Raw genomic sequence first — 27,202 nt, forward strand, 5'->3', positions numbered from 1 at the left:
AATTTCTAAGCATCTTTAAGAAATCAGTATTTTCAAGAGTGTTTACGCTACACAGTCAAGGTTTTGTTTTTATGCAGTTACAGCAGATTTTTGCCTTTATCTTGAGTGGTTGAACACTATGAGATTCAAGACAGGAAATCAGAATTCTGTCTTCTGCAAATGAAAGTCTTAGTCTTTCATGAAAGGTTGTGATTCATACATTTAAAGGCCAGAAGTGTTCACTGTGACCTACAGGCTAACATAGAGCATAATGCATCACTAAATAATTTCACATCAAGCCGCCATCTTCCTTGGCTCCAATTCAATGCACATAATGCATCTTTTCCTAAGTCAGTAGAACTCTTGAAATCAATAGCGCTTTCTTAAATCATGCACATAATAAACTTGCTCATACTGTTAATCTGTGCTTTGGTTTTATGCCCATATTATACATCTGTGTTTTGGTTTTAGTTTCACATCCTCCTTATGATTGTAATATACTTTTCTCATGATTTTTGGAAAAGTCATTTTACAGAAGTAAAAATTAGGACGAACATACTTTCTTAAAGCTTGGATGTTTTCAGAAAAGACTGGTAGGACTTTAGAGTCTAGAGTGATGAGTGCATAAATTTGACTACATTTCTTCCTATTTTTTTGTGAAAATTCTGTGGGTTTTTGATAATCCCCATAACATCCCCTGGCACTTACTGCTCTTCAGCAATCTTCCTGCTAGCAAAAAGATGCAGTGCCTGTACTGCCTTAATCTTCTGTGTGCCTCTGGACTTCTGCATAAGCTTTATACTCTTGAGTAATCCTACTAAAAATCAGTTGATTGGCTCACATATAGGCCTATAAAGTAAAAACGGAATTTGCACAGGCTAGGCATAACATAAGATTCCTTCTCTGAGGATTTTGTAGCTCAGGTGACTGCGTAAGGTTTCTATCTAAGACCAGTCACAATTAAACAAACCAGTAAATAACAAAACAGCTTTTCAACCTAGGAATATCACAGATCTCAACAGTGAGACTGTAAGGAGCTATTTATCATCAATATTTTTGGGATGATGATTATGAGCAGTGTAGAGCAGGCCATCCTCACACCCTCATTAACAGGTAAGAAACAATCACATCAACAACCATTAGCATCTAAGAGCAGAAGTTTTAAAACTCACCCAGAAATAACTCTTTTTGCCATGGAATTACCCTGTGAAACTCACTACCACAAATTTGCAGAAATCAAAATAATCAGGTTAAAAAAAATCTAGGATTCGTTTACATCCTTTATGTAGAACAATTAGGCCATAAAGAGGTTTTCCCGATTTAGATGAAAAGGGGGAGGAAGAGGGTAAGAGCACCAGATTCTACTGATTTGTACTGTGACCTAGCCAAAAAGGGCAGTCTTTGCAGAATTTAGCAAAATCCACAATGACAGCAGCAAATACAATTATGTCCCTGTGGAATAATATCACATTTAATTTTAATTTTCTTTTTGTTTGGGTTTTTTTCTCTTTTTGTTTTTCTCAACTTCTTATTTTACTCTTACCATGCTTTTTCATGCTGAAATGTCTTGGCAATTAAAAAAACTACATCAGCAAGATGTACTTTTAAACAGTACATAGCATTTGTTGTGGTAGGTTCTCATGTACTTGCTAGACTTGCTAGACAGGTTATATTTCTGTGCCATCACCCTCCTCTTCTGTCCTGAAGGTTTGAAAATCCTTTATCTGAATCACAGTTGAACTGATCACCAGCCTACTTTCCTTTGCTCTTACATTATTTTTGTTTTTCTTTTAAAAAATCATTTAAGATATTCTTATGTTTATTACTTTGTAATCTTGTCAGCTGGTCTCCGAAAAGTTTAAAATTATAATGTTCTTGAGGTATCTTCCAGAGCATCCTCAGTTTTTCCTCAAATGTTACACTTATTACTTCAAGAACAAAGTCTTGAAGCAGGTAGCAATTTCTAATTACTTACCCCAAACACATGTATTTTAATGTTAAGAACTTTGGAAGACAGTGAAAAACATTATGCCCTCATTCAATTTTATATTTTCAGTGGTCTTTCTTTAATTAACACTCAATAAATATTTACAATGGAAGACAATAATAAGCAAAGGAATATGGATTGACATGTTCAGGACTGTTGCTATAAGAGTACAGGAAATTGCACAGAGGAGCATAATTGGCATCACAGTGAAGAGCCAGTACAAAGATTTTAGGCATTCTTGTAGGGAAGGGTAATGAAGCAGAAGTATATTGAAATGGGATCGTGGACAAATTAAAGCAACAGCATGTCTCACTGTATTTTTTTCTTTCCTTTGACTCCTGCTGTGCTCTCCAGTGATGCTTCTGGGAACACAAACAGCTGTAACAAGCGCTGAATAAGGGAAGGGGAATCTTTCCCTCTCTCCACTGAGATGAGCATGCCTAGCTCCATTTGCTCCATTATAGATCATGCCCAGGGGTTGCTTTCTTTCGGTAGCATGAGAAGGGTCAGGGAGCAAGAGAATGCCAGGATGGCAGAAAAATACAAAATAGTTTTCTGAAGTGATCCATGTCAGAGAGGTCTTCCAAAGACTCCAGGTTGCATTAAATTCTTTGGAAAAGTGAACGGTAATATTTCGGAGGGAGTGATCAGGAGACAGGCTAGAAAATCCCATCTCAGTCCTTGGTTCTGGGTGCTTGAAAATTTGGTACTGATCTTTTGTATAAAAAACAAAAAACCTGGCTCAAACCTGACTGGGAAACAAGAATTTGATCTTGTGAAAAGCATCAAGATTTTAGTTCTGTACTGGAAATAAAACTAGACCTTGTTTTTTTGGAGAGAGATCAGCTGGGGTTTGGGTGATTTTAGCATTGGGGAAAGGAAAAAGTAGGAGAGATCTCACCTGTTATCACCTCTCTATGTCACTTGCTCCCCTTCTCTGTCACTTTCACTCCCTTTCTCAAGAGAACAGTTCATAATCTTAGGATGTTTAACTACAATAAGAGTGACCCTGGCTTGAATTCCCATTCCGCCTGACCAGACTTGACCTAATCCTCAGGGTATCAGTAGTCCCAGAAGGACTTGGCTGGTCATTTCCCAAGGTTTCACCCTGGACCTATGACAAACCCCTGACTTCAGTCAAAGTGGATATGGCTTTGTGGAAAGTTTCCACTTTACTCAGCCAGCATTTCCTCACTGCAGGAAAAAAAGTCTGTCCAACTCTAATTGGGTTTTAATGAGTAAAGGAGTCAATACTGACTCTTGGTATTTCACAACTATAAATGAAAGCAGGTTTTATGTAAGATAACCATGGATTTATATTAAAATAATAATTTATTGAATTACCCCGATCCTGATTTTTTTTTGTCTTTTTTCTTGTTGGCCTTCTCTTTTTTCCCTTTCTTATCAGGCTTTTTGTCCTGTTTCTTCTCATTTTTGCCTTTTCCGGTTTTATCCCCTTTCTCATCTGCCTCATCTTCACCATCTTCCTTGGATTTCTGATTTGCCTGGTTCTTCCTGGCTTTTGCAGGGTCCCCATCAGAATCATTGCCCTCATTTCCAGCTGCTCGTCCCCGTCCTCTACGGTTTCTGTGCCTGCGATGCCCAGCTCTCTTTGTCCCATCTTCATCATCCTCATCCTCCTCACCACTACGCCTGGCTCTTCCTCTGGCATGTCCCCTTCTAGTTCTCGGTGTTGCTCTCTTTCCCCCTGTGTCTGTGATGGAGAAAAAAAAAGCCACATGAGAGAAAAGGGAGAGCTTTTCTCCTACTTCATTCATACAGCTAATCAGAAAACACCTACGTGTGGCTTCAAAGTAATCCTCACTACTAACCTGTTCCTTTGACATTTTCTTCATTCTCAGCTGCATTGCCTTCTTCATTGTCAAAATCACTGCCATCTGTGGGGTGAAAACAAAAGCCAGTGCATGTGAAGTGTGGATCACTCATTAGGAATGCAGGGATTTTAAGAAATTCTTGGCAATTACTGCATTGTACTCCCTTACACCATTTCACAAACATAGCTTTTTTGGAACATGGCAAATAGTTTTCAAGAGATAAGATGAAGACGGAAAAAATAGTTACAATTTCCTTCAGCACTCAAATAAGTAAGCCCCAAAGTGGTGCCATGAAGAACTCCCTCTCATGGAAGGAGTATGTAGGACAGAGTACCTTCAAAAAGAAACACAACAAAAATATCCTACAACTTGAGGAAAAGAACAAGGAAGATGAAAATGCTTCTCAGGCAATTCTCAAAGATTTTCTTAAACATGTGAAAGATAAGCACTGGCTGAGATTAAAGAAGATTAAAATAATTAATCTGACTGACTGGAGGGCATGAAGCTGCATAACTGCAGCATGGCTGAAGAGTGGAGTCCCAGAAGAAAGAGGAGTCATACTCTCAATTACAGCAACCAAATCTCTAAGCATAGTGCCAAAAGTTGACTCAGCTCTCTCTTACAGTGTACTACAGTCCTCTTCTACCACTCAGGAGATGATAAAAACATTGGAGACTTTAAAGAGAGAGACTATTTACAGAAGCAAGTAGTATTTCTGCTCAGAAAAATCTTTGGTTTGAGGTCAATTCCCTGCTGAAGTTTTTCAGTTTCAGTAAATTCAAAAAGAGATGCTGTCTCAGGTATCCATCAATAACCAGGAAACTATCCAATTAATTTGCCTGGTACTCTTTGAAACTGGGACCACACATATATAGAGGAGACAGAAAAATACTTCTCTCTCTCATATGCATTATATCCTTCATAATATTTAATTACAGAATCACAGAATCATTACGGTTGGAAAAGATCTTTAAGATCATCAAGTCCAACCATCAATCCAACACCACCATGCCCACTAAACCATGTCCCAAAGTGTCACATTTACATGTTTTTTGAACACTTCCAGTGATGATGACTCCACCACCTCCCTGGGCAGCCTGTTCCAATGCTTGACCACTCTCTCTGTAAAGAAATTTTCCCTAATATCTAGTCTAAACCTCCCCGGCTCAACTTGAGGCCATTTCTTCTCATCCTATCACCAGTTAGTTGGGAGAAGAGACCAACACCCGCCTCACCACAACCCCCTTTCAGGTCGTTGTAGAGAGCAATAAGGTCTCCCCTCAGCCTCCTCTTCTCCAGACTAAACAACCCCAGTTCCCTCAGCCGCTCCTCAGAAGACTTGTTCTCCAGACCCCCTCACAGCTTTGTTGTCCTTCTCTGGACACGCTCCAGCACCTCAATGTCCTTCTTGTAGTGAGGGGCCCAAAACTAACACAGGATTCAAGGTGTGGCCTCACCAGTGCCGAGTACAGGGGCACGATCACTTCCCTGCTCCTGCTGGCCACACTGTTTCTGATACAATACTAATTATAGTATACAAATATTATTATGTATTTTCTGATACAATTCTAATTAATACACTCTCTGCAAATACTGGTATGAACATATTATTTAACAGGTTATTCCTGAAACTGCTAGTGGTATTCACCAGCAATGTTTCTTCAGAATCAATCCAAATAATAGCTAAGAAACCAGGAGCTAATAGGTTCTCCTCAGGTACCTTTGAGTTTGTACATTTGGGACAGCACTTGAGACACATCAACGAAATACATAGCAATACATGGTAGTAGGAGATTGATGAGAAGACTAAGAAATATTATACTGAATAGAAATACATAGCTGTCATTCCACTCCTACATACCATGTAGGTTCCAGATATATGTGGTCTAATTTCTCCTCTGTACAGACAGGACAGGTGACATGTCATATTCTTATCATACTTGCATTTTTCAGGCAAGAAGAAACTACAGTTAACTTCCTCTTTCGTTCATTGGTAATACTTTTGATTTTTTTTTATATATTCTTTCTCCACCCATTTCCTAGTTCCTTAGTTCCTTTTATAAATTTTATCAAGGCAGTAGTGATTCATCGAAAATTTATCCACAATTTATTTAGGGACTGCTGTAGCTGACTATCAGGCACAGTTTCTTAGCTTTACCCAGTATCAAAGGAAAGCAGTAAAACATGTAAGACTGCAGACGAGAAGGAATCTAGGATCTTGTTTCATTGAGTGCAATAATGGGCAAATTGTTATTAATTCAGAATTTGACAGGCATTTTAAAACTGGGTTGTATGTAGGAAGTGTAAGTTCCCTCCACAAAACATTTCATTGTAACTACATTTTCTATCATTTCCACAGCATCTGCATGGTAACTTTTTAAGACTATGCAAAAAATGTTATCATTCAATATCATCAGTGGAATGTGAAAATAAGTGCTCCTTTGTTCTGTTTGGACATATGCCTTCTGCTGCTGACAGTAACAGGATCTCCATTGGACAAAGATCATTACGTTGCTATTGAAGGCTTGCAAAGATGAAGACGGACAATTCTAAAGAGATACTTTGCATGCAACAATAGGGCATGGTCTTTTATTGCAACTAATGCTTTTGCTGATCTCCTCCAGCCAAACAGAAATTCCCAGGGAAGCACTTTAATGGTTCAAGATTGGCCTCACTGCAGATTCTGATGAGCACATACAACAAGCAAACAGCTGGAGGTTTATCATATATACTGAAATATGCATTAGCAGTGAAATTGTATCGTGCTTGAGTTGACATCATATTGACACAATAGTGAAAGTGACAATGGACTATGCAACACAGAGGTTTAAGCAGGGCAGAAGGTAGCTGTTGGGGTTTAATTAGTTCTAATAGCATAAGGGTAACAAATGCATTAGTCTGAATCCAACATTTCAGGTAAAATAAAGTGTTAAACTTATTAATAGATTTCAGGCTGCTTGAAGAAAGTACTGGGAACACTATTAAAGGGGAGTGTATCCGTACAGTGACTCCTGCATGTCTATGTCTTTTTTTTATCTAAATGCTCAGACACATAAGTCATAGAGAGAAAGTTTGTAAAGATGTGAAGAAAAAGCATGAAATCAAACAGAAGTATATATTGCCACAAAACAAGCCTAGAAAAAATGAGCAGTGATTACATGGAATCATGCGGCTAGAAGAGTAGTGGGTACTACAGACATACCCAACAAGCACAAGCGCAGCTTCAAAAGTTATTTCTGAAAAAAAATTAAAATTATAGCTCCAAACTAAACTTCAGAACATTCCTGCCTCCACAGCCACATGCTCATATAGAGATGAAATGTGTTGATATGAAGAATGTTAGAGGTTTGTCCTTCTTATTCTGGTGTATTCACAGAGTAAGAGATCTCTCCCATGTTTTGGGTTATAATGCAGAAAGTATTGTGCTAGAATTTATTTTCAAAAGAAGCTGGAAGCTAAGGAAGACTCTCCAATCCTCCAGTTTCCTTGCACTCTATGTCCTGAGCTGTGTCACTAGCATAAAAGCTGAAGCTCAGGGTAGAACTAAAAGTTATTCACTTGTGTCAGCTGTCATGGCAGCTGGTGCTGTTCAGGAGGAATAAAATCACTAAGGAGGGGGGATGAAAGAGTTTTACCACCCCTGAGGTCTGTCCTGAACAACATATATGCATGCATTTGTGTAACCTACATAGCCACCCCACATTGCACCCGCATTACAGCTGTCCCTGGAGACTTGTAATTCAGACAAGCTGTATCAATAATTGTCTTTCTGGTTTTGTGGGTTTTGCACAAGTCATAAAAAGACCGATGTCGCTAGTTCATTGGGTATTTGAGCAATAAGAGAGATAAATAATCATTACTGTGTTGTTGTTGTTGTTATTAATATTATTATTATTAATAATATTATTAAGCTATTTCAGGTCATATAGCAGGTGGCTATTTCAGAGTTAATACTGTAACACTTTTCAAAGAGGAAAGCAAGAGGCTAGGCATCTCATAACTCAGCACTTTAGCTGCTTGTGGCAAACTCTGTCTTACTGAATTACTGGAGAAACATTTCCATGGCACACAAGTTATATTTCATAGTGACACTAAATCTAAATGCAGTTTAACACTATACCCAAATGTTCTTCTATAAACCACAATACAGAGAATCACAAGAGTGCATTCCTCAGGCGCCGTATTATCATCCTACAGAAAACTGAAGAGCATTTTTGATGCTGCTGTTTGTTAAAATAGAAATGTATAGCCTTTAATGCAGGAACAAAATCATCACTATGTGGGATCCTTTTAGATCTGTACACTTGTCTTCTGCTTTTTTAAACGGACCTTCATATGATACCACTTATCAAAAGCTCGGTGTCTCCTCCACTAAAATCAGCTAAGTGTCACTAAAGCACTGTCTAGAATTACTCATTGTTCCAGAAAAGGTATGATTGGACCTCATTGCTTCACAGTATTAATATTCATAGGGCTAATATCAGGTTATTAGGCTTTGAGTCAGCTACCTTGAGTCTACATGTCCCAGAGCAAACTATTGCTCAGGTCTTACATCTTCCAGGATACATCATCCTACCCTAATGATACGTATATCATTAGGTATATTTGGAGCTATTGTCCATAACTCCTCATGCTGTAGGAAACTCAATCACCTTCTGATTTTTTTTCCACAGTAGTTTAAGGGAAACTTTCTCATCTTTTCAGACTAAAGGCAGGGAAAGTGTAATCTGAGTAAGCTATCATTTTACTTGAAGTCTTATTTACGTTTTAGACTACAGACACAAATGAGCCAACAAGACTAAAGGAGGGCATCCTGAATATGGGCTCAGACTAACCTGCAAGTCAGAGACTGCAGTGAAGACAGACCATCAAACAGCTCAGGAGAGAGCTCACAATGTTCACAAATTGAGGAAATTAAGGACAGAAAAAGATGTATAAAACCATAGGAGTCTTTACTATATGATGTGGAGGTTTAGCAGATTGTGGGGGCTGTTGTATTCCTACCTTATTTTGCCAAGTTGTTTGTACACTATGTATCAGAGGGTACTACTCAGATTCCATGTTTTGGGTTTTTTTTAAACCTCTTTTATACTGACAAAGTTTCCTTGATTTTTCACTGTGAGAGCGGTAATGATTTTTGGAACTACTCTCTCAAATATGGCCCATTGTTGCAATTTTACTGCTTACATTACTACTATGTAAAACTGACTGCTGCTAAGCAATTCTGCAGGCTGGTGCCATAAGAAAATTCAGTGGTATGCAAAGTAATCTGTAATTCAAAAAATGCTATCAAACTCTTTGTATATGTTATAAAATAAATTTCTACTTTATGAAGTAGAAATCCAATGAAATGGGTCATATGCATAGTGGCTCGCAAGAAATTATTGTGTCTTCCTCTGGACTGGAGCGTGCTGGACTTTTTTCAGTGCTGGAAAGACATCAGCCTAGATAGCTAATAAACTAAGTACCCACCATGTATAAATGTCAGCAATGAAGATCATATTAGACAACAAATGTATGTGACGTATTAGTCAAAAAAAATAGGAAGACTTGTATGGTGTTCAATTCTAGGTATTTACATATGTTTTCACACTATTCGTTCTGATCATCTAAATATGAGAGTGCCTACACAACACTTCTGTGAGGATAAATATCACTACATGTAACAGCTGTGAAACATTCCAGAAATAATATATCAAGATCTCACAGAAAGTCTATGGCAAGAATGAATTGGTGCAGACTTCCACATCCAAGATTTGAAACCTTAATGCTATAGACCCCATACTCTTCGTGTATTTCTAAACATTAAGAAAAACAGCTTGCCCCAACCTGGGCACAGGAAGAGGGGACTTGAAAGACAGAAATTAAAAATAAGAACTAGATTTATAGAACAACCATAACACTTCGTATTTGAGACCATGCTAGATTTTTCTCCTGTGCTTTTCCCGGTTAGTGTTGCAGGTTTTTTTTCCAATGGATGAAAATAAAAATCACAACCCAAAAATATCCTGTAAAGCAATAGCTATAAATTTATGAAGAAAAATAGTAACTTACTCAGTTGCACTCACACTAGCAAATATAGCACTTATTTTTCTGCACCTGAATTGGCAAGGTTGTAAATACTAAAGTAGGCAGAATATTTAAACTAAGATGTCATAAAGCCACTAGTGTTTCAGAAGACTTATTAGTCAATGCGTATGCTGGCCTGCACACTTCTACATCAAAAGATTTTCCAGAAGTTTCTTGAGGGGCAATAAGCTTTCCCTCTCTGCAGATTGCCACTAAGGAGAATTTGCCTAAATAATTGTACACACCACGAAGTTTGAGTGTGGTCTCTCAGTTTCTGAGTCAGGACTTCTCTTAGGCAAAGTTCCTCTTCAGGGATAAATACCTTTATTGCATGATTTTGGTGCAAGAATTGTAGGTCAAATCTGATTTTGCTATTTTAAAACCTACAGAAGGCAGAGGAGGAAGATAATTCAGTGGCAAACCGCTCTGTATTTCACCCTCTCCAGTAAAGCATGGATAAAATTTTCCAGACCACTGTGTTTTACACTGTCTCTGTGGATACATCCACATTTCCCTACCCATGGCAGACAAAGACCAAACCTGTAGTGCTTTGTCCTACCAGAGACTAGAGATATGAGAAGCTTACAGGACCCATTGATTACTGTAAGAAATCAACATGGAGAAGCAACATTTGCATTGTGTTTTCATCACACAGTTGGCTTGATGGTCTGCAATTTTTCATTTTCATTGCAGTCTTCACTGCAAGAATGAGGATCAGAATAATAATTGTCCAATGTATTCTGGGAACAGTGAGACTGCAGTAAATCATACAAATCTGACCTTTTCAGGTTCTGAAATGTGATTTATTTACCTTATTGTCATTCATTCATAGTACTGTTAGCATATTAGCATAGAACTGTTAACATATTAACACATGTTAATATGGAGAAAACAGTTTATGTTCAAGTTGCAAATGTAGCATTCTTAGTGGCTCTGAAGTTTATTGTGTTTTTGACTCCCTCATGAAGACAGCTCTTCTAAGGTTCATACCTACAGCTCACCACAGATTCTTTGTATTATTTTTAGAGGATAACAGGCACTTTCCATCTGATCTCTTTTAAACATGCACTGTGAAGATTTGCACCTTAATTCTTCTTTTCCTATATGAGAAACCTAGAAAGATGAATTCACATTCATAAACTTAGCTTAATGAACCATACATCTCCTGCTATCACAGATTTTGCAGAAGTCATGTTACGAAATAAGAAGAATGGTCAAACCAGGGCTTCAGGATAACTAAAGATGTCAAAAAGCAAAATGTATGGCCCTAGACTGTATTTTTGCAACTGTTGGGATGGTCCATTCTTTGCAATAAAACTCCTCAGGACAGTCAGCAAGGATGAGGCAAAACCTCCAGTGAAGAAGCTGCAACTAGATTAGTGCCTGAGCTCTGTGCTGATCAACTCCAGCCCTTGGAACATTTTAAGCCAAAAGTGGACTCAGAAAAACATTCTGAAAGTGTCTCATATTTACTTACAGTGGACCTCCATCTTTTCAAGTCTTCTTAAATCAAGAATGAATCTTGAATTTACTTACATGATCTCATCTCCAAATATACTCATAACTGTCATTATGGTAGCTGTAGTTTATTATAAGTGATGTACAAGGTAAATTTTCATGCAAAAAGTGTCAAAGAGTGTCAAGAGATTATGATTCCTCAGCATAAAAATCTCAACCTTCTCCAGTTAAAAGATGTATGGTTTTTGTTCACCATGGGAGCTCTAACCTCTGCTTTGAATGAATAATAAAGTCACTGAATCAGAAGATAAGTTAATTCAGTCAGATACCTGCAAGTAGAAGGCAGATGTTTATGCTAATCTTAGAACCTTGATATTATAAGAATTTCTTCATTAGAAATGTTTATAAAAAACCGCGTATTCTGTGGTCATGCTTAGTTTGTTTCTTATTCAGACAAAAATTCTGCTGAAGCTGGTAAGTATTTTGTCTATGCTACATTAAATTCTGTGCTTCTCTCATGTTAAAATGAACTCCATTAGCATGTACTGCTTGCAAATTAAAATGGTCAGTTAAAGGACTTGTAGAAAAATCTGGAGGGAAAAAACAATAAAGGTGCTCAGAAAACAAAAGGAAAGAAAATTGGATGGACTCTTAAAATGAACTGCTTGTTATATTCTGCTGAAATGCTAAGCAGTCCCTTCTGATGTTTTCTGTGGAAGCAGAACCCATTTTATCACTATTGCACGACACAACTGTGGATTAAAAATATAGAAAGCACTGTTTAGTAGTACCAGACCTGGTATTCAGCAAGACTTAATGAATTCATTCAGAAACCAATCTAGAATAAGGTCCCTGGCAATTTTCTTCCATGCTGAAGATCAGAAATGTCATGCCTTTTCCATATGAAAAGATCTGTATTCTGGAAAAGGTAGTCCTGACCATGAGAACTGAAAGCACTTCCAATATCAAAGAGTTGTCTTGCACTTTGCCAGAATAAGCCCTTAGGCATTATCAGCCTACAAAAACATTTCTTACCTTCAGACCAGTACAGTATCAGTAGAGAAATATTTTAATCTTACTAAGAAGAATGTTTGCCATTTCATGCCAAAAACTGAAAGCAGTAAGAAAATGAAGAATTGCCTTTGTGCAGCTTACAGAAGCCACAAAATACCCTTGTTTTCTTAATCTTCCCTATAAACTACACATAAATGTAAGACAATGTAAGACAGGTCTGCGGTTGCACTCTTTTGATTTACTAACCAGTGGAAAGCCACGCTGCCATGCTACAACTAAGCCAACTTTTGAAAGCAAAGCTGCTTTCAAAAGCCAAACAAAATACATTTCTGAACAAAAGATAATTAATTGTGACAAAGGAGATTTTGTATTAGAAAGAACAAGAAGAAAGCAAAACTTGCACACTGTTGAGCTACATGCAGAAAATTAATATGTGCTTAAGATGCATAGTTATAGTTGTAATTACCATTTCCTTCAATGGAGGTTGGCTTTTCATGTTTAGGCATCATGACTGTATTTCACAGGGCTGCTCCAGCTGCTACCTACATAAGAGATCATCTGAAGGTTGAGTGGTTCAAGATGAAGTGTGCCACATCAACACCGTCCTGTCTGTCACTGAACGGATGGCGCTGGTGAAGTTTCACTGACTGAAATATAAGAAGATACTAATTTCTTAAGTGATTAATCTTTCATGAATGTTTAGTTTACTATTTAGGGTTGGCATGCCAGAGTCAAAAGAATGGAAGAAGTTGTTCACCTTCTTTATTACTATTACTGAAAAAAGAAAAACTCTCCTGCAATGTACTTACTTATGAGTAACACTAATGTTTAAATGCTCAAGTGCCTTACTGAGCAAGGATGTTGCACATTGTCCACGCGGGCACACTGTAATTCTGAACAGGTCTACACTTCAGCACGTGGAGAATGTTACACGGATTTTTTTTTTTTTTCCTCATGAAAGACAGCTTTTACCTTAGACATATTTCAATTGCATAGTTTTAACAGCTTGACACTGATTTAAAATACCTTAGTAAAAGGAGACAGATGCTGATATATCTGCTGGTTTATATTTGCATCTCCTTGCAGTTCCATTAAGACTCCTTGCTTCTGCCTTTATGCAGATATTGCATCTTAGTTTACCAGTTTTACCCTGATTCACCATGTGTCTACAATACCAGGCAAGCTTAATGGTGAAACAAAGCAAAAATTTAATTAACAAGACAGGTCAGGCTTGAAAGTAAAAGGTTTGAAACAACACACATTTACAAATAGAATAACATGAAATGCAATTCTTGATCTATATTCCTTCATAGCTTCCCTGATATTCCTCATCTGGAATTCTTTCAGTGTGACCCACCTCGAAAAACAGTGTAAGCATCTGCAGAATATCCCATGTTCTCAGATGCTCCTGAGTGGTTTCTGGATCCTTTACCCTCACAACTATGTAAGTAATTTGTTTTCCTTTGGAGTTGTCATTCAGATGTCTGAAGAAAGTTTATCTGGAAGTTTATCCAGTGATGCTGGCTGCCTTACCTCTTCATTTTCAAATTTTAGCACCGGGGTTTTTTTTTTGGAAACGTTGAAAATGTTTGTGGGTGTTGTTTGGACTGACTTGAAATTCAGTTTACAGACAAAACACACCCAGGTGTTTAGTCCTATTTCTGTTGGAACATTAACATCCCATGTTTCAAATATTCCCAAAGAGATTAAGTCTACAATTATAGGATGGCCTATGCCTTTGTCAATAAAACGTGTTTTCTAAACTATCATTATTTCCTTTACTCCATTCTCATAATACATGTCATGATATAATTATATGTCATTATCTAACATCCTAGCTCCTGTGCATTTATTACTTGGGAAAGACTTCTAATGCAAAAAAAGAAATGCAAGAAAACATTCAATCATCTCTGAAATTCCATAGTTAGACCATGCCTAATAAGCCATGGTTTTAAGAACTCAGAGAAAGAATAATCATGTACTAAAAATTCAGTTAGTAGACTTCTGTACGTCTTTAATAACAGAAAGAAGAACATCTTGGGAAAAAATGACAAGCATGGCATTCAAGTTAATGATTCTGCAAGTACTTGCAAAAGGAAACAGTGAAAGCATTGTAATGAGTTGTTTTGTAGTTGCAGTCAAATCAGGACCATAGTCTTGATGGAACTGTATAAGATTTCATCAGAAATTTAAGTTAATACCTCATTTTCATTTATTAGCTACATTGGAAAATATTTGACTGGAAATACAAAAAGGAAAGAGACATACATTGAGGGCTGATTTACTAATCTGACCAACAAAAGTGACATCACATGAATATCAAAGATGCAAAGGCAGTATTAAAAAAGGTAGACAAATAAAAGAATTAAGGTCATATACACGGTCTGAATGTGATTTCTAGGTGAACATTTGTTATCATATAGGAGAATTACACACTCCACTTTATTTGTTTCTCAAGGTCTCCTGACTCAGACAGTGATCAGATTTAGTAAATACTTTTACCGTAGTGCAACTTTTTAGTGCAGACAAGCCAGATCCAGTCCGGTTTGTGGTTTACTTTTGTGGCTGCAGGATTTAACTGTCTCCATGAATTCCACCACTTGCTGCTCTCGCTGGTGTACCACTAAAACTGTCCATGGGGCTGCCCTGTAAGCTGGGTCACTAATCAAAGGAAGTAATAATTTTAAGTCAGCTTAGTGCAGTGATCCCATCCGCAGCACGGTCCCACAAACAATTGTAATAGCACAGAAGGGGGAGTCGAATTGTGACATAATGTGGGAAAGGGCAGCCAGGGTCAGGAGGCAGAAAGAGGGTGCAAACCTTTGAAGACAGACTGGCCACTAGAGATAACATAGCACGGAGCTACATCCTATGTTTCTGTTTACCCTTGGAGACCAAATACTAAGCAGAGATTGATGACAAACGGTACCAATTTAACTTGGTAGTATCCTACTGCTTCTCTAGCACAAATATAAATGACTGCATAGACAGCACGGACAGTTTTCATTTACACAAGGTTCTCTTTACAGCACACCAGCCTTGCAAAGGAAGGCCTTTAATTTAATTTAGCTCTATTTAATAGCAATAAAATCAGAGCAACACAAAGTGGTTTTAATATATAATAAATGATGAAAATGGCCCCAGTGCAGACAGGTTCAGACAACTGGGTTCATTCGTAAAATAAGTTTGTTGAACACTGCAAATATTTCTGCTGTTAGCAAATACACCGCTTTTTTTTTCTTTGTTCAAATCTGCCTTTCCTTGTCAGAGACACTTAGTATATATTCAAAACGTTTAGGGCATACGTAGTACACAAAAGATGAGGATGCAAAGACACAATTATCCCTTTACCACAGCTGAAACTCATGGAAAAACCTGTAATGAAGAAGCGGAAACTCTAGATCCGCATACCCTTCCTCATACCACTAAACTGATAACCCATTTGATAGCCATCTGCCAGCCAGATAAATCCTTCCAAGGGAAATAAAGATGGCACCAAAGAGCAATGACATAACTATGTTTAGTATAAACATGAGTGCCTCAGTAAATGTGCAAGCATCAATTTTGTTTGTAATCAGAATTTAAGTTACAATGCCACAACCTATTCACAAAGAAATAGCGACCGTAATTTCTTTCCTGCCACTTCCACACATCAACTGCAAACCCTTTCTACCACAATTAAATGCCCTGAATGTTGATTTTTCCATGTTTCAAGGTGCATTTTCCATCAGTTTCTAAACATTCCACAAATCTTAGGGCAATAAATTATTTTCTGTCAGACCTTGTCAGAAGGTGACTCTTCTCAGGATGGGGTTTTAAAATGCCATTTTGTTTTGAGGCACACAAAATGTGTATTCTGCCCTGTTGAAGCACATGGTAGAATCAGTCAGTTCTGGAAGCAGACACGAAAACAAGCTGAAGTAGCTGCGCCAGTGAAAACGCCTTTCCCTATGTAATGTAATACTGACATCGTTCTTTTCCCAGCCTGCTGCATCGAAATGAGTCAGATGAGCCTGAACAGCACTAACTGTGATGCCCACCATCCTCATTATCCCACATCTTTTCACAGCTGAGTGGATGATTATGCCGATCATGTCGGGGAGCAACGGGAGGCTGCACCAGGAGGGGGCCAAGGCAGGATGGGGGTCAGAACCTCCCCGAGGGGCACCATCCCGCAGCAGTGCAAGCAGAGCAAGGTGGTCACAGCGGCACTGGGGGGGACCCTGGCGAGGGTGGGCAGGCACAGTCAGATGACAAATCAGATTGATTAATGTCATGCAAGAAACTTTCAAACACTGACTGGCATGTTTTTCAAAAATTATTTCAAATAGTAACTGGCATGAGTTTCAAATATTAACTCCCAAATCAGCTCCTAAATCAAGGTTCAGTTCTTGAACACTGATTAGGGAATGTCGTGTAACAAAAACGCAGGTAACCTTCTTCTGATGCCACACTGGTAATCACAGAGAAAACAGCTACAGCTTAAATCTAATTGCAGACAAAATCTTATTTGGGTAGAGGTCTCTGAGCAACTCATGAAAAGGAAATCTAACAGCTAAGTCAAAAAACTCCACAAAAATGCAGACAACTTCTGCAATTATTGTTTCTGAAGCCATTTGTAGCTTTTCTGACATTTCTGAAATATTGTATTCCAAGTTTCCCTGAAAAACTGGAAGTTAAACCAAAAGTGCAGCAGGATGTATTTTACATTATACTTAGGTGCTTTACACATGATCACCAGCTTCAGGGGAAAAACATCAGAAGTTCCATGAAGAAACCATTTTTTTAAAATTTTCTAGTCAAGTGGACCACAAGAAATTAGGGTCATATATATAATTTAGAGGAATTTATGCAAATTGGTCTTGATCACTGAATCTATCCTGATCCATCATTAATCAGAATGTTTTATTAAAAGCTTAAAACCAGCTTTAAATTCCGAAACATTCATTAAAATTCTGCCAAATTATTTTTTTATTAGAAAGGGAAACATTTAGCAGAGTTGTTACATACCCATATGCTCTATTCTTTAGACCACTTCTGAAAATTTGTAGCCACAAGCATTTGGGAAGTTCATCTGAAGATATATGTACGTATATTTCCTCTAATAATAACGCTACCTAGAATCAGATAATTCTACTTAGAATCATATTCTTGTCTTTATCCTAAAATGAATGTTTGACTGAACGGTCGTTAATACAGCTGCTTTCTTTAATAACATCCGATATCACACACTGCCGGCTATGTCTGACTGCTTGCGGCACCTGCTACGCTGACGAATGGGCACATTACTCACATAATTGCATTTGTTGCTTAGCTCTGGCTGCATTCAATAGAGGGACTCCAGATTTACTTCTCAGTGCCACTGTTTATTGCTTATTTGTTCTGAAATGAGATTTGGGAAAAAAAACCCACTAATTTTTACACGTCTTGAAGTAGTTATTTGTATAGTAAGTGCAGCTGGAGCAGCCAAAAAAGAGCGAACAGAAGTCTTAGCTTGCACAGACTGGTTGAGGCTGGATGTACTTGGGAGCACTAAAGTCCTGGGGCTTTATGACTCCACAGACATCAATGCTCCATGTAAATTACAAATCAGGGCCTCCTAAATACCGTGTCTTCTTTAATGTACTCTACTACACCACAGAACACGTGCACAAGCCATTATCACTCACAGGACGTAACATTCAACAGCCACTACTTTCCACTCCGTTGCATTTTTCAGGCAGCCTGCCTGCGAAGGACTTAACAGGCGCAGGTGGCACAGCTCAAAACTCTCCTTACCACTGCACATGCCAGAGGAAATGGAAAGGTTGTAAGCATCTTCAAAGACTCCTCCCTTTGGACTTTGACCACTGCACGTTCTTGGAGCAGACCTGTCTATATCTCATGAAGGCACTCGGATCATAATGAGCTCCGCATATTGCCGGGCGAGCACCTGTACTCCACTCTCATTCTTCTGCTATCATGGCAAGTGGCAAATGCTATAAAACCATGACCCCTCCTTTTTCTTTTCAGGGAAATCATAGAGCAAAGAGCACCAGAAACATGTTCCATCATGGTCAGGAGTTAGAAAGTAAAATCTTGAATGTGAAGCTTCAGCAAAATAACAAAACCCTGAGGTAAAAAAGCGAACTGCAGAATGACTGAGGGCATGGTGCCTTTAGCCAGAAGACCCAGTCTATTCATACCTCTCTATTTCACATTGCCTGTAAAATCAAGTGAGTACAATACAAATGAAAGGCAGGAGTCCAGGGAAGAACAGTGCAACAAGTAGTCAATTCAATGACAAATTCTTCAGCCACTGAATGTAAGATTATTAATAACACTGCCTTTAGTCCTCCAATGCACTCAGTCAGTGCCTGCTCCTAGGAGCTATTAAGTATCCTGAGAGGACAAGGTCAAACAAGCTAAACATATCAGCAGTCTTTATTGTAGTACTGGGAAAAGCCTAGTACTAGAAGAATAAAAAGAAAATTATTTTCATGAAAGGGAAACAAATCCAAAAACATGCTATTCAGAGTCTTTTCAGCTACTCATATGGCAAACTTCCCATAAAACCCATTTGCCATAGGGTTGTTATAAGAATATGAACATATGAGTGGAAAGTTATTTTTTAACTTTCATACACATTCAGCCTTAGTTTTTTGAGCTGATATGCCAGAACGGATGCCAATCAGTGTCAGTGGTAATATCAGCCTTTTATATATGGACATCCCTTCATTAGGAAAGATTTTGAAACTATTAACTCATTCTCTACTGACCTCTTGAACAGCTGCTGAACAGTGATAAGTTTACTTATTTGGCAACCCTGGAAAAACACATATAATAGGTTAAAGTTTTAACAAGTTAACTACAGGCTGAGGGTTTTCCTAGATCTCCTGAGACACAAATCGAGCAGTTCAGCTGATGAGGGAAATAAATATGATCCTATCAAGAGAACACAGGACAAACCAAGGATAAAATAAGATTAAATGTTTTGGAAACAAAACATGAAGGCCTGCAAAAATACACAGATATGTACAAGCAACAGTGACTGGAAAAATACTAGTATGCCCCAACCTTGGACACTCAAACTGAGGCTTGAAACAATAAAATCACATTCTCATTAAAACCAAAGCTATAAAGTTAAGCACCCTTGAAAGAATGATTTGCAACATCAAAAACCCTTTGAAAATTAACAGTAAATGTAGCAGACACTAAAGCCTGTCTTAAAATTACTATGATTTGGGCAAAATGCAGATCATCAGCTACTGAATAAATTACAGAAAATGACACCATTATGATCTGCAAGTGAGCTTTTCTTCGCATAAGCTTTGGTAGTTGCTGACAGACAACAGCAATTTTGCAAGAGCTTTTTCAGAATACCCTTGTCCTTGTTCCTGAACACGGCAACATTGTGTCATTACTTATGGAGGGAAGATCCTTGGGAAGAACAACAGCTTCGCATTCCTGAGCAAAGACGACTCCAGCACCACCACAATAAGATGCCACAATCAAAGGTTTAATATCAGTGATGGAACTCCAAACTTTGGCTCAGCCTTCCAGCCATCCCCAAGAGCAGATGAGGCAGCTGAGCATGAGGCATGGAAAGAGATTTGTTTTCCTTTCCTCCTAATGTTTCTTAATGCCTTGGAGGTTTCAGTACCCACTTTCTGTGCCTAACTTGTCTTGTCACACAGTCCTGGCCAAGGCCACTGGGCCAAATTCTGGGAAATTTATTAGCACATACTTGTTTTTATTATGTGATGCAACACTCACCCATAAATTTCAGCTTTCCACATACACACATGCATATCTGTCAAATTATATTAACTGACTTAATTAATACTCCTAAATTCTGTGGAAGCAGAGACAGATTATTAGTCTATTATTTCTCTCATTCTTTAACTATCACAATAGTGAAAAGTGTCAGGAAAGAGCCTTCATACATCTTCAAAACCTATCACTCAGTTTGTAAAAACATGCAAAGCTAGAAACATAGGCAGTGTTGATGAATGATATGTCATATCGCTAGCTTATAAACAGATAGATAGGCAGGCAGGCAGCCAGGCAGAAGTTTTGTTAAACTCTTTCGATTACAATTTGCTGTGAGAAACTCCAGGCCAAGACCTCCCGAGAAGCTGCAGTTTCAGCTGCTATCAGCAGATGGCAATGCATGTGAGCTAGTCGCACCTTAAAGCAAGGGCTCTATTCACAACAAAACCTGCAATCAAAGAAAAATCACAGTCTCATTACTTAAGAAAGCAGAGGACCACGCAACAGAGGTTTTGCTTAGAAGCAGCAAAAGAAAAAGCACAAAATTAAACCCCACATTAATCTTGCACCGTGTCACTTATGGTCCTTCTTTCCATGACCTGTTAGATTTAAATTGATCAACAATTTGACTGGCAAAGATAAAATACAATTCTTGATCAGTTTGGCAGTGACATAAACAATGTTCTATTCTGTTTCAGTGTGTTTCTATGGCTTAAGCAAAACAAGTTCAGAATGACACCTGAACTGCAGCTAACTACAGGAGGTAAAAGCTCTGAAGACAGCCCACTTTTGGTATTACACACAAACCTCATTTCTTCGGCTGTTGTTTCTAACAGTAAGTGGACTCTGATGTGCAGAAAATGCACCACTTGACAATGCAACCTAGTAAGAAAAGCAAGAAGATATATATGCTTTATATCATCTCTTCTTCTGTCTGGGAGAAAAGGTGGGTTTAGAAACATAATTCAAACGTAATCCACATATTCAGAAGGCTCATGAATCAAAAACCTAAACGTGGCTGTACAGCTTAAAAATCTACAAATAACTTTGTGAACCTATCCTTACAGGAACAATATGTACCAACAATATCATACAGAGAAGACAGACATCAATACAGAGACAGGCAGGTGGACAGGAATAAATAAGTATTTTCAAATCTACTGACCTTGCCATTCACCTGTCCCTTCTTCTTAAAGTCCAGTCTCCCTCTAATAATCAGTCACTTAAATTTATTTACCTGTATCATCCCTCCAAATCTGTGACTATTACTCCCATCCTCACCATCACATTTGAAGATTTCTATTCAGATATATAAAGATACATAAGGAATAAGCAAGAGGAGCTAGAAGCTTTGGCCCAGACCCAGAGCTACGACACCATTGGCATAAGCAAAACCTGGTGGGATGAGTCCTGTGTCTGGGATGCTGTGATAGAAGGTTATAGGCTCTTCAGGAGGCGTAGGCATGGCAGGCAAGGCAGGCACTGGAGCTGTATCTGAGAGAAGGGCTGGACTGTATGGCACTTGCAGCTGGTGATGACATGGTTGAGAGCCCCTAGCTAAGGACAAGGGGAAAGCAAATAAAGAAAATGTTGTTGTGGGAGTCTACTATCAACCAGGATGACAACACCAAAGAATTACTCTGCAAGGAATTAAGGGATATCTCTAGATCAACAGCCCTTGTCCTTATGGGTGATTTTAACTTCACAGATATCAACTAGGAATATCATACAGTAGACAAAAACAGGTCCAGGAAAATTCTGAAGCATGTTGAAGTGCACCTTCTTGGTGCAGGTACTAAGGGAGCCAACTAGGAAAGGTGGCCTCCTAGCTTTATTGTTTGTAAACAGGAAGGGACTCATGGGCAAAGTGGTGACTGGTGGCTGTCTTGGTCACAGTGACAACTGTGAGTAGTTGAGTTTCAAATCGCTGGCAGTAGGAGAAAAACCTCAGCAAAACTCTCATCCTGGATATGGAGAGAGCAGACTGAGGGCTGCTGAATGAGCTAGTTAGTAGGGTCCCCTGGGAATTTGCTTTTGAAGGTATTGTGGTCCATTAATGCTGGTCACTTTTTAAGAGACATCTCTTAAAATCTCAGAATTGGGCAATTTCAAAGCATCAGAAGTCAAGCAAGAGGGGCAGAAGGCCAGCTTAACTAAGCAGGGATCTTCTTCCAGAACTTAGGCAGAAAAGGAATGTGTATGGACATTGGAAGCAAGGACAAGTGATGTACGAGGACTACAAAGATGCTGTCCATCTCTGTAGTGAGAAATGCATGCAGCCAAAGTTTGATTAGAGTTCAAGCTGGCCAGCAGCCTGAAGGTGAAGGACAACAGAAAGGACTTTTTTAAATATGTTAAAAGCAAAAGGAGGACCAGACATAACATCGGTCCATTGTTTGATGATGTCAGTCACCTCACAAATAGGGATGTAGACAAAACATTTAGACATTTAATGCCACCTTCGCCTCTGTCTTCAATACCGATGATGGGCCCTGGGACCGCTGGAGCCCTGTGTTGGAAGGCTGTGACTGGAGGGATGATAAACTTCCAGCCAACCCTGAACTTGTTCAAGACTTGCTGCTACAGCTGGATGCACATAAATCTATGGGGCTTGATGGGATTCATCCCAGGGTACTGAAAGAGCTGGACAATGTCATTGTCATCTCTCCATTATTTTTCAGTGGTCTTGGGAGTCTGGAGAGGTCCCAGTCAACCGGAAGCTGGCAAACATTATCCCAATTTTAAAGAAGGGAAAGAAGGAAGACCCTGGTAATTACAGTCCTGTCAGTCTCACTCAGTGCCTGCTAAAATTATGGAGAAGGTTATTCTAGGAGTTACTGAAAAACACCTGAGAGACAACGCAATCATTGGTCATAGCCAGCACGAGTTCACAAAGGGAAAGTCCTGCTTAAGCAACATAATTCCTTTTATGACAAGGTCACCCATCTGGTTCACCAAGGGAAGACAGTAGATTTGGGTTTTTTTGGATTTTAGCAAAGCTTTGATATTGTGTCTCACAGTATCCTTCTGGGCAAAATATCCAGCACACAGCTAGACAACTCCATAATACATTGGGTGAGCAATTGGCTGATGGGTCATGCTTGAAGAGTTATAGCAAATGGGGTTACATCAGACTGGCAGCCAGTCACCAGTGAGGTTCCCCAGGGCTCGATTTTAGGGACAGTTCTCTTCAAAGTTTTTATAAATGATCTGGACACAGGGATCGAATGTACATTAAGTAAGTTTGCTGATGGAACTTGCCCCTGGAACTCTCATCAAGCCTTGGCCTTGGTGCAATGAATTTGGGAAGTTAAGAGCCCCTTGGCCATGCCAAGAACTCCTGCGTATCTACAGTAGGGAATGGTACTGACCATCCCAGGACTATCAGTTGTGGGAGTAACTAACCCTCTCCTGATAGCCCTGGAACATACTATATCTAAGCGTGACTTGGGTGGATCAGTACCAGCATCACTGGAATTACTGGCCAATGATTGTGACAAAGATCGAAATTCACTGATGCCTAAAGTCAATCATTTCCCGACCCTGTAGGCTGTCGTTCCTCTGAGACCCTTTGACGTCTCCTGGAATGCAGCGGGTTGCAACCAGCATCTCCCTCTGAGTGGGACAGCTCTCAGCACTCGCAAATTCTCAAGTTTGTGAAGTACAGAGGATGGTTGCCAAAGACTGGCATGGGATCTGGGCTGAAACTCCCACTCTCTGAGGCTCAACCCTTGCCTGTTGAGAAATGCAAAGGCATTCAATATGAGTATTTCACTGAACTCAAGGGGAATTTTTAACAGGTACCTTTGTACATATAGCTCTTTATATATCTATATGTCTGTATCTATATTTGTGTGTGTGTAATTTGAGAACCTTGTTAAGTCTTTAACTAAGTTGTTGTGTTATTAAGCTTAGTTAGAAAATTATATAACTTGTGATTTACCTTAATAGTGTTAATCACAAGTGATAAATCACATCAACTCGATTCTGACTCGATTTCCCTGACTCTGTGTAAATCATCCCTCCCGATCCATGTGTAACCCATTCTAGCCTAATTTTAATTTGGTTTCTCTCTTGTATGCTTTTTCCATATTGAATGGAATAGAGTGGACCTTGCCATCAAATTCCGTTAAGTCGCACTTTTTACAAATTTATATTAAAATCATTTGCTTTCTAATATCTTTGTCAGTGATTCTTTAAGCAGCCTAAACTACTCATTTGCAACAACGAGGAGGACCTGTGGACTCCCTCAAGGGTGGAGAGGCCTTACAGAGAGATCTGGATAGACTAGAGAGCTTAGGCAATCACCAACCCTATGAAATTTAATAAGAGCAAGTGCCGGATTCTGCACCTGGGACAGGGCAATCCTGGTTATACATAGAAATTGGAGGACAAGAGGCTGGAGAGCAGCCCCACAAAATGAGATCTGGGGTTTTGGGTTGATGGCAAGTTGAATGAGTCAACAGTGTGCTGGGGCAGCCAAAAAGGCCATCTGTGTCACAGGGTGCATCAAGCACAGCATTGCTAGACAGTAGAGGCAGGTGATTGTCCCACTCTATACTGCATTGGTGCAGCCCCATCTAGAGTACTGTGTGCAGTTTTGGGCACCATAATATAAGAAGGACATCAGACTATTAGAGTATGTCCAGAGGAGGGCACCCAAGATGGTGAAAGGTCTCAAGGGTAAAACTTATGAGGAGCAGCTGAGGTCACTTGGCTTGTTCAGCTTGGAGAAGAGAAGGCTGACGGGTTACGTCAGTGCAGTCTACAACTTCTTTAAGGGGGGGTGGCAGAGGGGGAGGTGCTGATCTCCTCTCTCTGGTGACTAGCAATAGGACACGGGGAAATGGAATGAAGCTGTGTCAGGGGAAGTTCAGAATGGACATTAGGATAAGGTCTTTAACTGAGAGGATGATCAGTCTCTGCAACAGGGTCCCCAGCGAAATGGTCACGACACCAAGCCTGTCAGAGTCCACGGTACATCTGAACAACACTTTTAGTCATATGATTTAGTTTTAGGTACTCCTGTGAGGAGCAGGGGGTTGGACTCGACGATCCTTATGGGTGCTTTCCAACTTGAGATATTCTACGATTCTGTGATTCTGTGATTAGCTGTTTTGCCATTAGCTAACTATGTGTGCATTGTTTATGTACCTCAATGGAGGCACTTGAGCTTCTGTCTCAGGTACTTTCAAAGGCAGCAGAAAGGATAAGGAGAGGGAATAATCATTACAAGTGAAGAACTAGGATGCTGAGGTATATGGTGTTTGTCTGAGGACCAGCATGAAGACTTTGTTGGTCTAGGAGCTGCTCACAAGTCTCTGGGGTTCTGAGTCCTGGATGCAGTGGGAGATGTGAGGGTCCTCTTTGAGATACATGGTGAAGAACTTAACTTACCCTACAGTCCTGGATAAATTAACCCCACCACCAACGCTGACAGTGAAAGTCATTATGAAGGACCTAATATGAAAATGCTTGTAAGAAAAGTATGACATAGAAGAAATGCCAGTAGCAGGCACTCAAGAATATGTAGTACTCTTCCTGGGATCGTTAACTACAGATAAAACTTGCTGTTGTACATGCCTACGGGTTGCTGTGCACTCCTCTTCACATGCAGGGGGAAATCTAAGCCTCTTTAGGGATGTTGCAAACACAAGCACTGGAACGAGGCATCTCCGTACTAGTCCATATGAGTCTGTTCCCGGAGGCCTCCACAAGTCCCCGGGGTGCTGGAAGGACCTTGCAGCCTCTACCCTGAAGCACCAAAGTTTAACCACTCAGCTGGGCAAGCTGCAAAAGTCAAAGTCAACATGCAAATCAGAGTGATCTTAACTGAACAGAGGAAAATGTTTTAGAAAAATAACCAGCAGAGGACAGCTGTGCTTTGAATGTCTTTCGACAGGATCTGACTTTATTTGTAGAGTTTCTTTAAAGGGTGTTCTTTTACCAACAGCAATGAGCTCAAAATTACAGTTGACGACGTCTTTTTCTTCCTTGGGGCAGCAGTGGTCTGGCTACACCAAAGCAGCTCAATGGGCAGAAGCAATGCACTGAGGCTGCAGGCTGCAGTGCCCGGCCACATACTTAGCTGGAAGCAGACAGGTAGCACTGGAGCAGCCCCAGGCTTCACCAAATCCTTCCAATGATCTCTGATACCTTCAGTGAAGATATTGACATGAAAACGCTCATAAAATCCAAGTATTTATTTCATTTTGTGCTTCATGTAGCAGCTAAATAAAAAAATATGGGGAGGGGATCTGTTTTTCTGTCAAGTATCATGTTTATTCCATATGCTCCTTTGTAAAACATTTCATGTCTTCTCCTTTTTAATTTTTTTAAATAACGAGGTCTTGCTGAAGGTTTAGATTTCCTTTAAATTTTCATCTTGTTGTAATTATGAGAAATATTTTTCATTGTCTTCATGTAAACGTAATACCTGAATTTAAGGTGGAGAAGCTGAGCAGTGGTGTGAAGACAAAAGCTTTGTTCTGCAGCTTTCTGGAAAGGTTCTGCAAGTAAAGCAGACTTAAATTGTCCTCTCTTCTAACACAGAGCAGAATATAAGTCATTTAAATGAGTTTGTGTTTGAAACAGGGTCAAAATGTTTCAGAGATTCAAGGTATTAGATCCAGGGAACTTAATTTCTTTTTCACTGGTGTAAATCCTACATACCCAGAAGAACATACCTAGTAAACTGTGCAAATGAAATCAAACTTTTGTCATAAGAAGGAATGACATGAAGTTCATGACCGCATCAGAACCCCACTAAAATTTTTATGAAGTTCAAATTCAGGATTTTCACTTAAGTCTGTCTTGGGGTATGCATGTACATATGGGTCATGTTCTGCTCTCTGCAGTATCACACATATACAAGGCAGTCTTCAATTTCAGCATTGTAAATGAAAGCACATTTAAGCCGGATGATGCTCTCATAGGTCCTTTAATATAGACACTAGCACCAACCAGTAACCACAAAATGCAGCTGATTCAAGTCAGTCTACCTAACAGAACCTTTTTTACAGCCATGTTGGAAAAAACCATGGTCAGTTGTAGATGTTTCTAACTCACTTAGCAATTACTATTTAAGGATATTCTCCTTGTAAATCAC

The 27,202-nt window shown here is 39.2% G+C and overlaps 1 protein-coding gene across 1 annotated transcript in view; it reads right to left on the reverse strand.

Moving 5' to 3' along the window:
* The window catches only part of TMC1 (transmembrane channel like 1), a gene marked incomplete at its 3' end in the record, with an annotated part of 77,030 nt that extends 73,237 nt beyond the window's left edge, over positions 1 to 3,793 (reverse strand). Inside the window, exon 1 of the mRNA XM_082013089.1 lies at positions 3,311 to 3,793. Within this exon, the coding sequence (XP_081869215.1) occupies positions 3,311 to 3,744 (434 nt within the window). The 5' untranslated portion in view covers positions 3,745 to 3,793. The remainder of the gene's footprint in view (positions 1 to 3,310) is intronic.
* Positions 3,794 to 27,202: the final 23,409 nt, after the last annotated feature.

Source organism: Phaethon aethereus, assembly GCF_964289735.1.
Source record: "Phaethon aethereus genome assembly, chromosome: Z".
NCBI lineage: Eukaryota > Metazoa > Chordata > Aves > Phaethontiformes > Phaethontidae > Phaethon > Phaethon aethereus.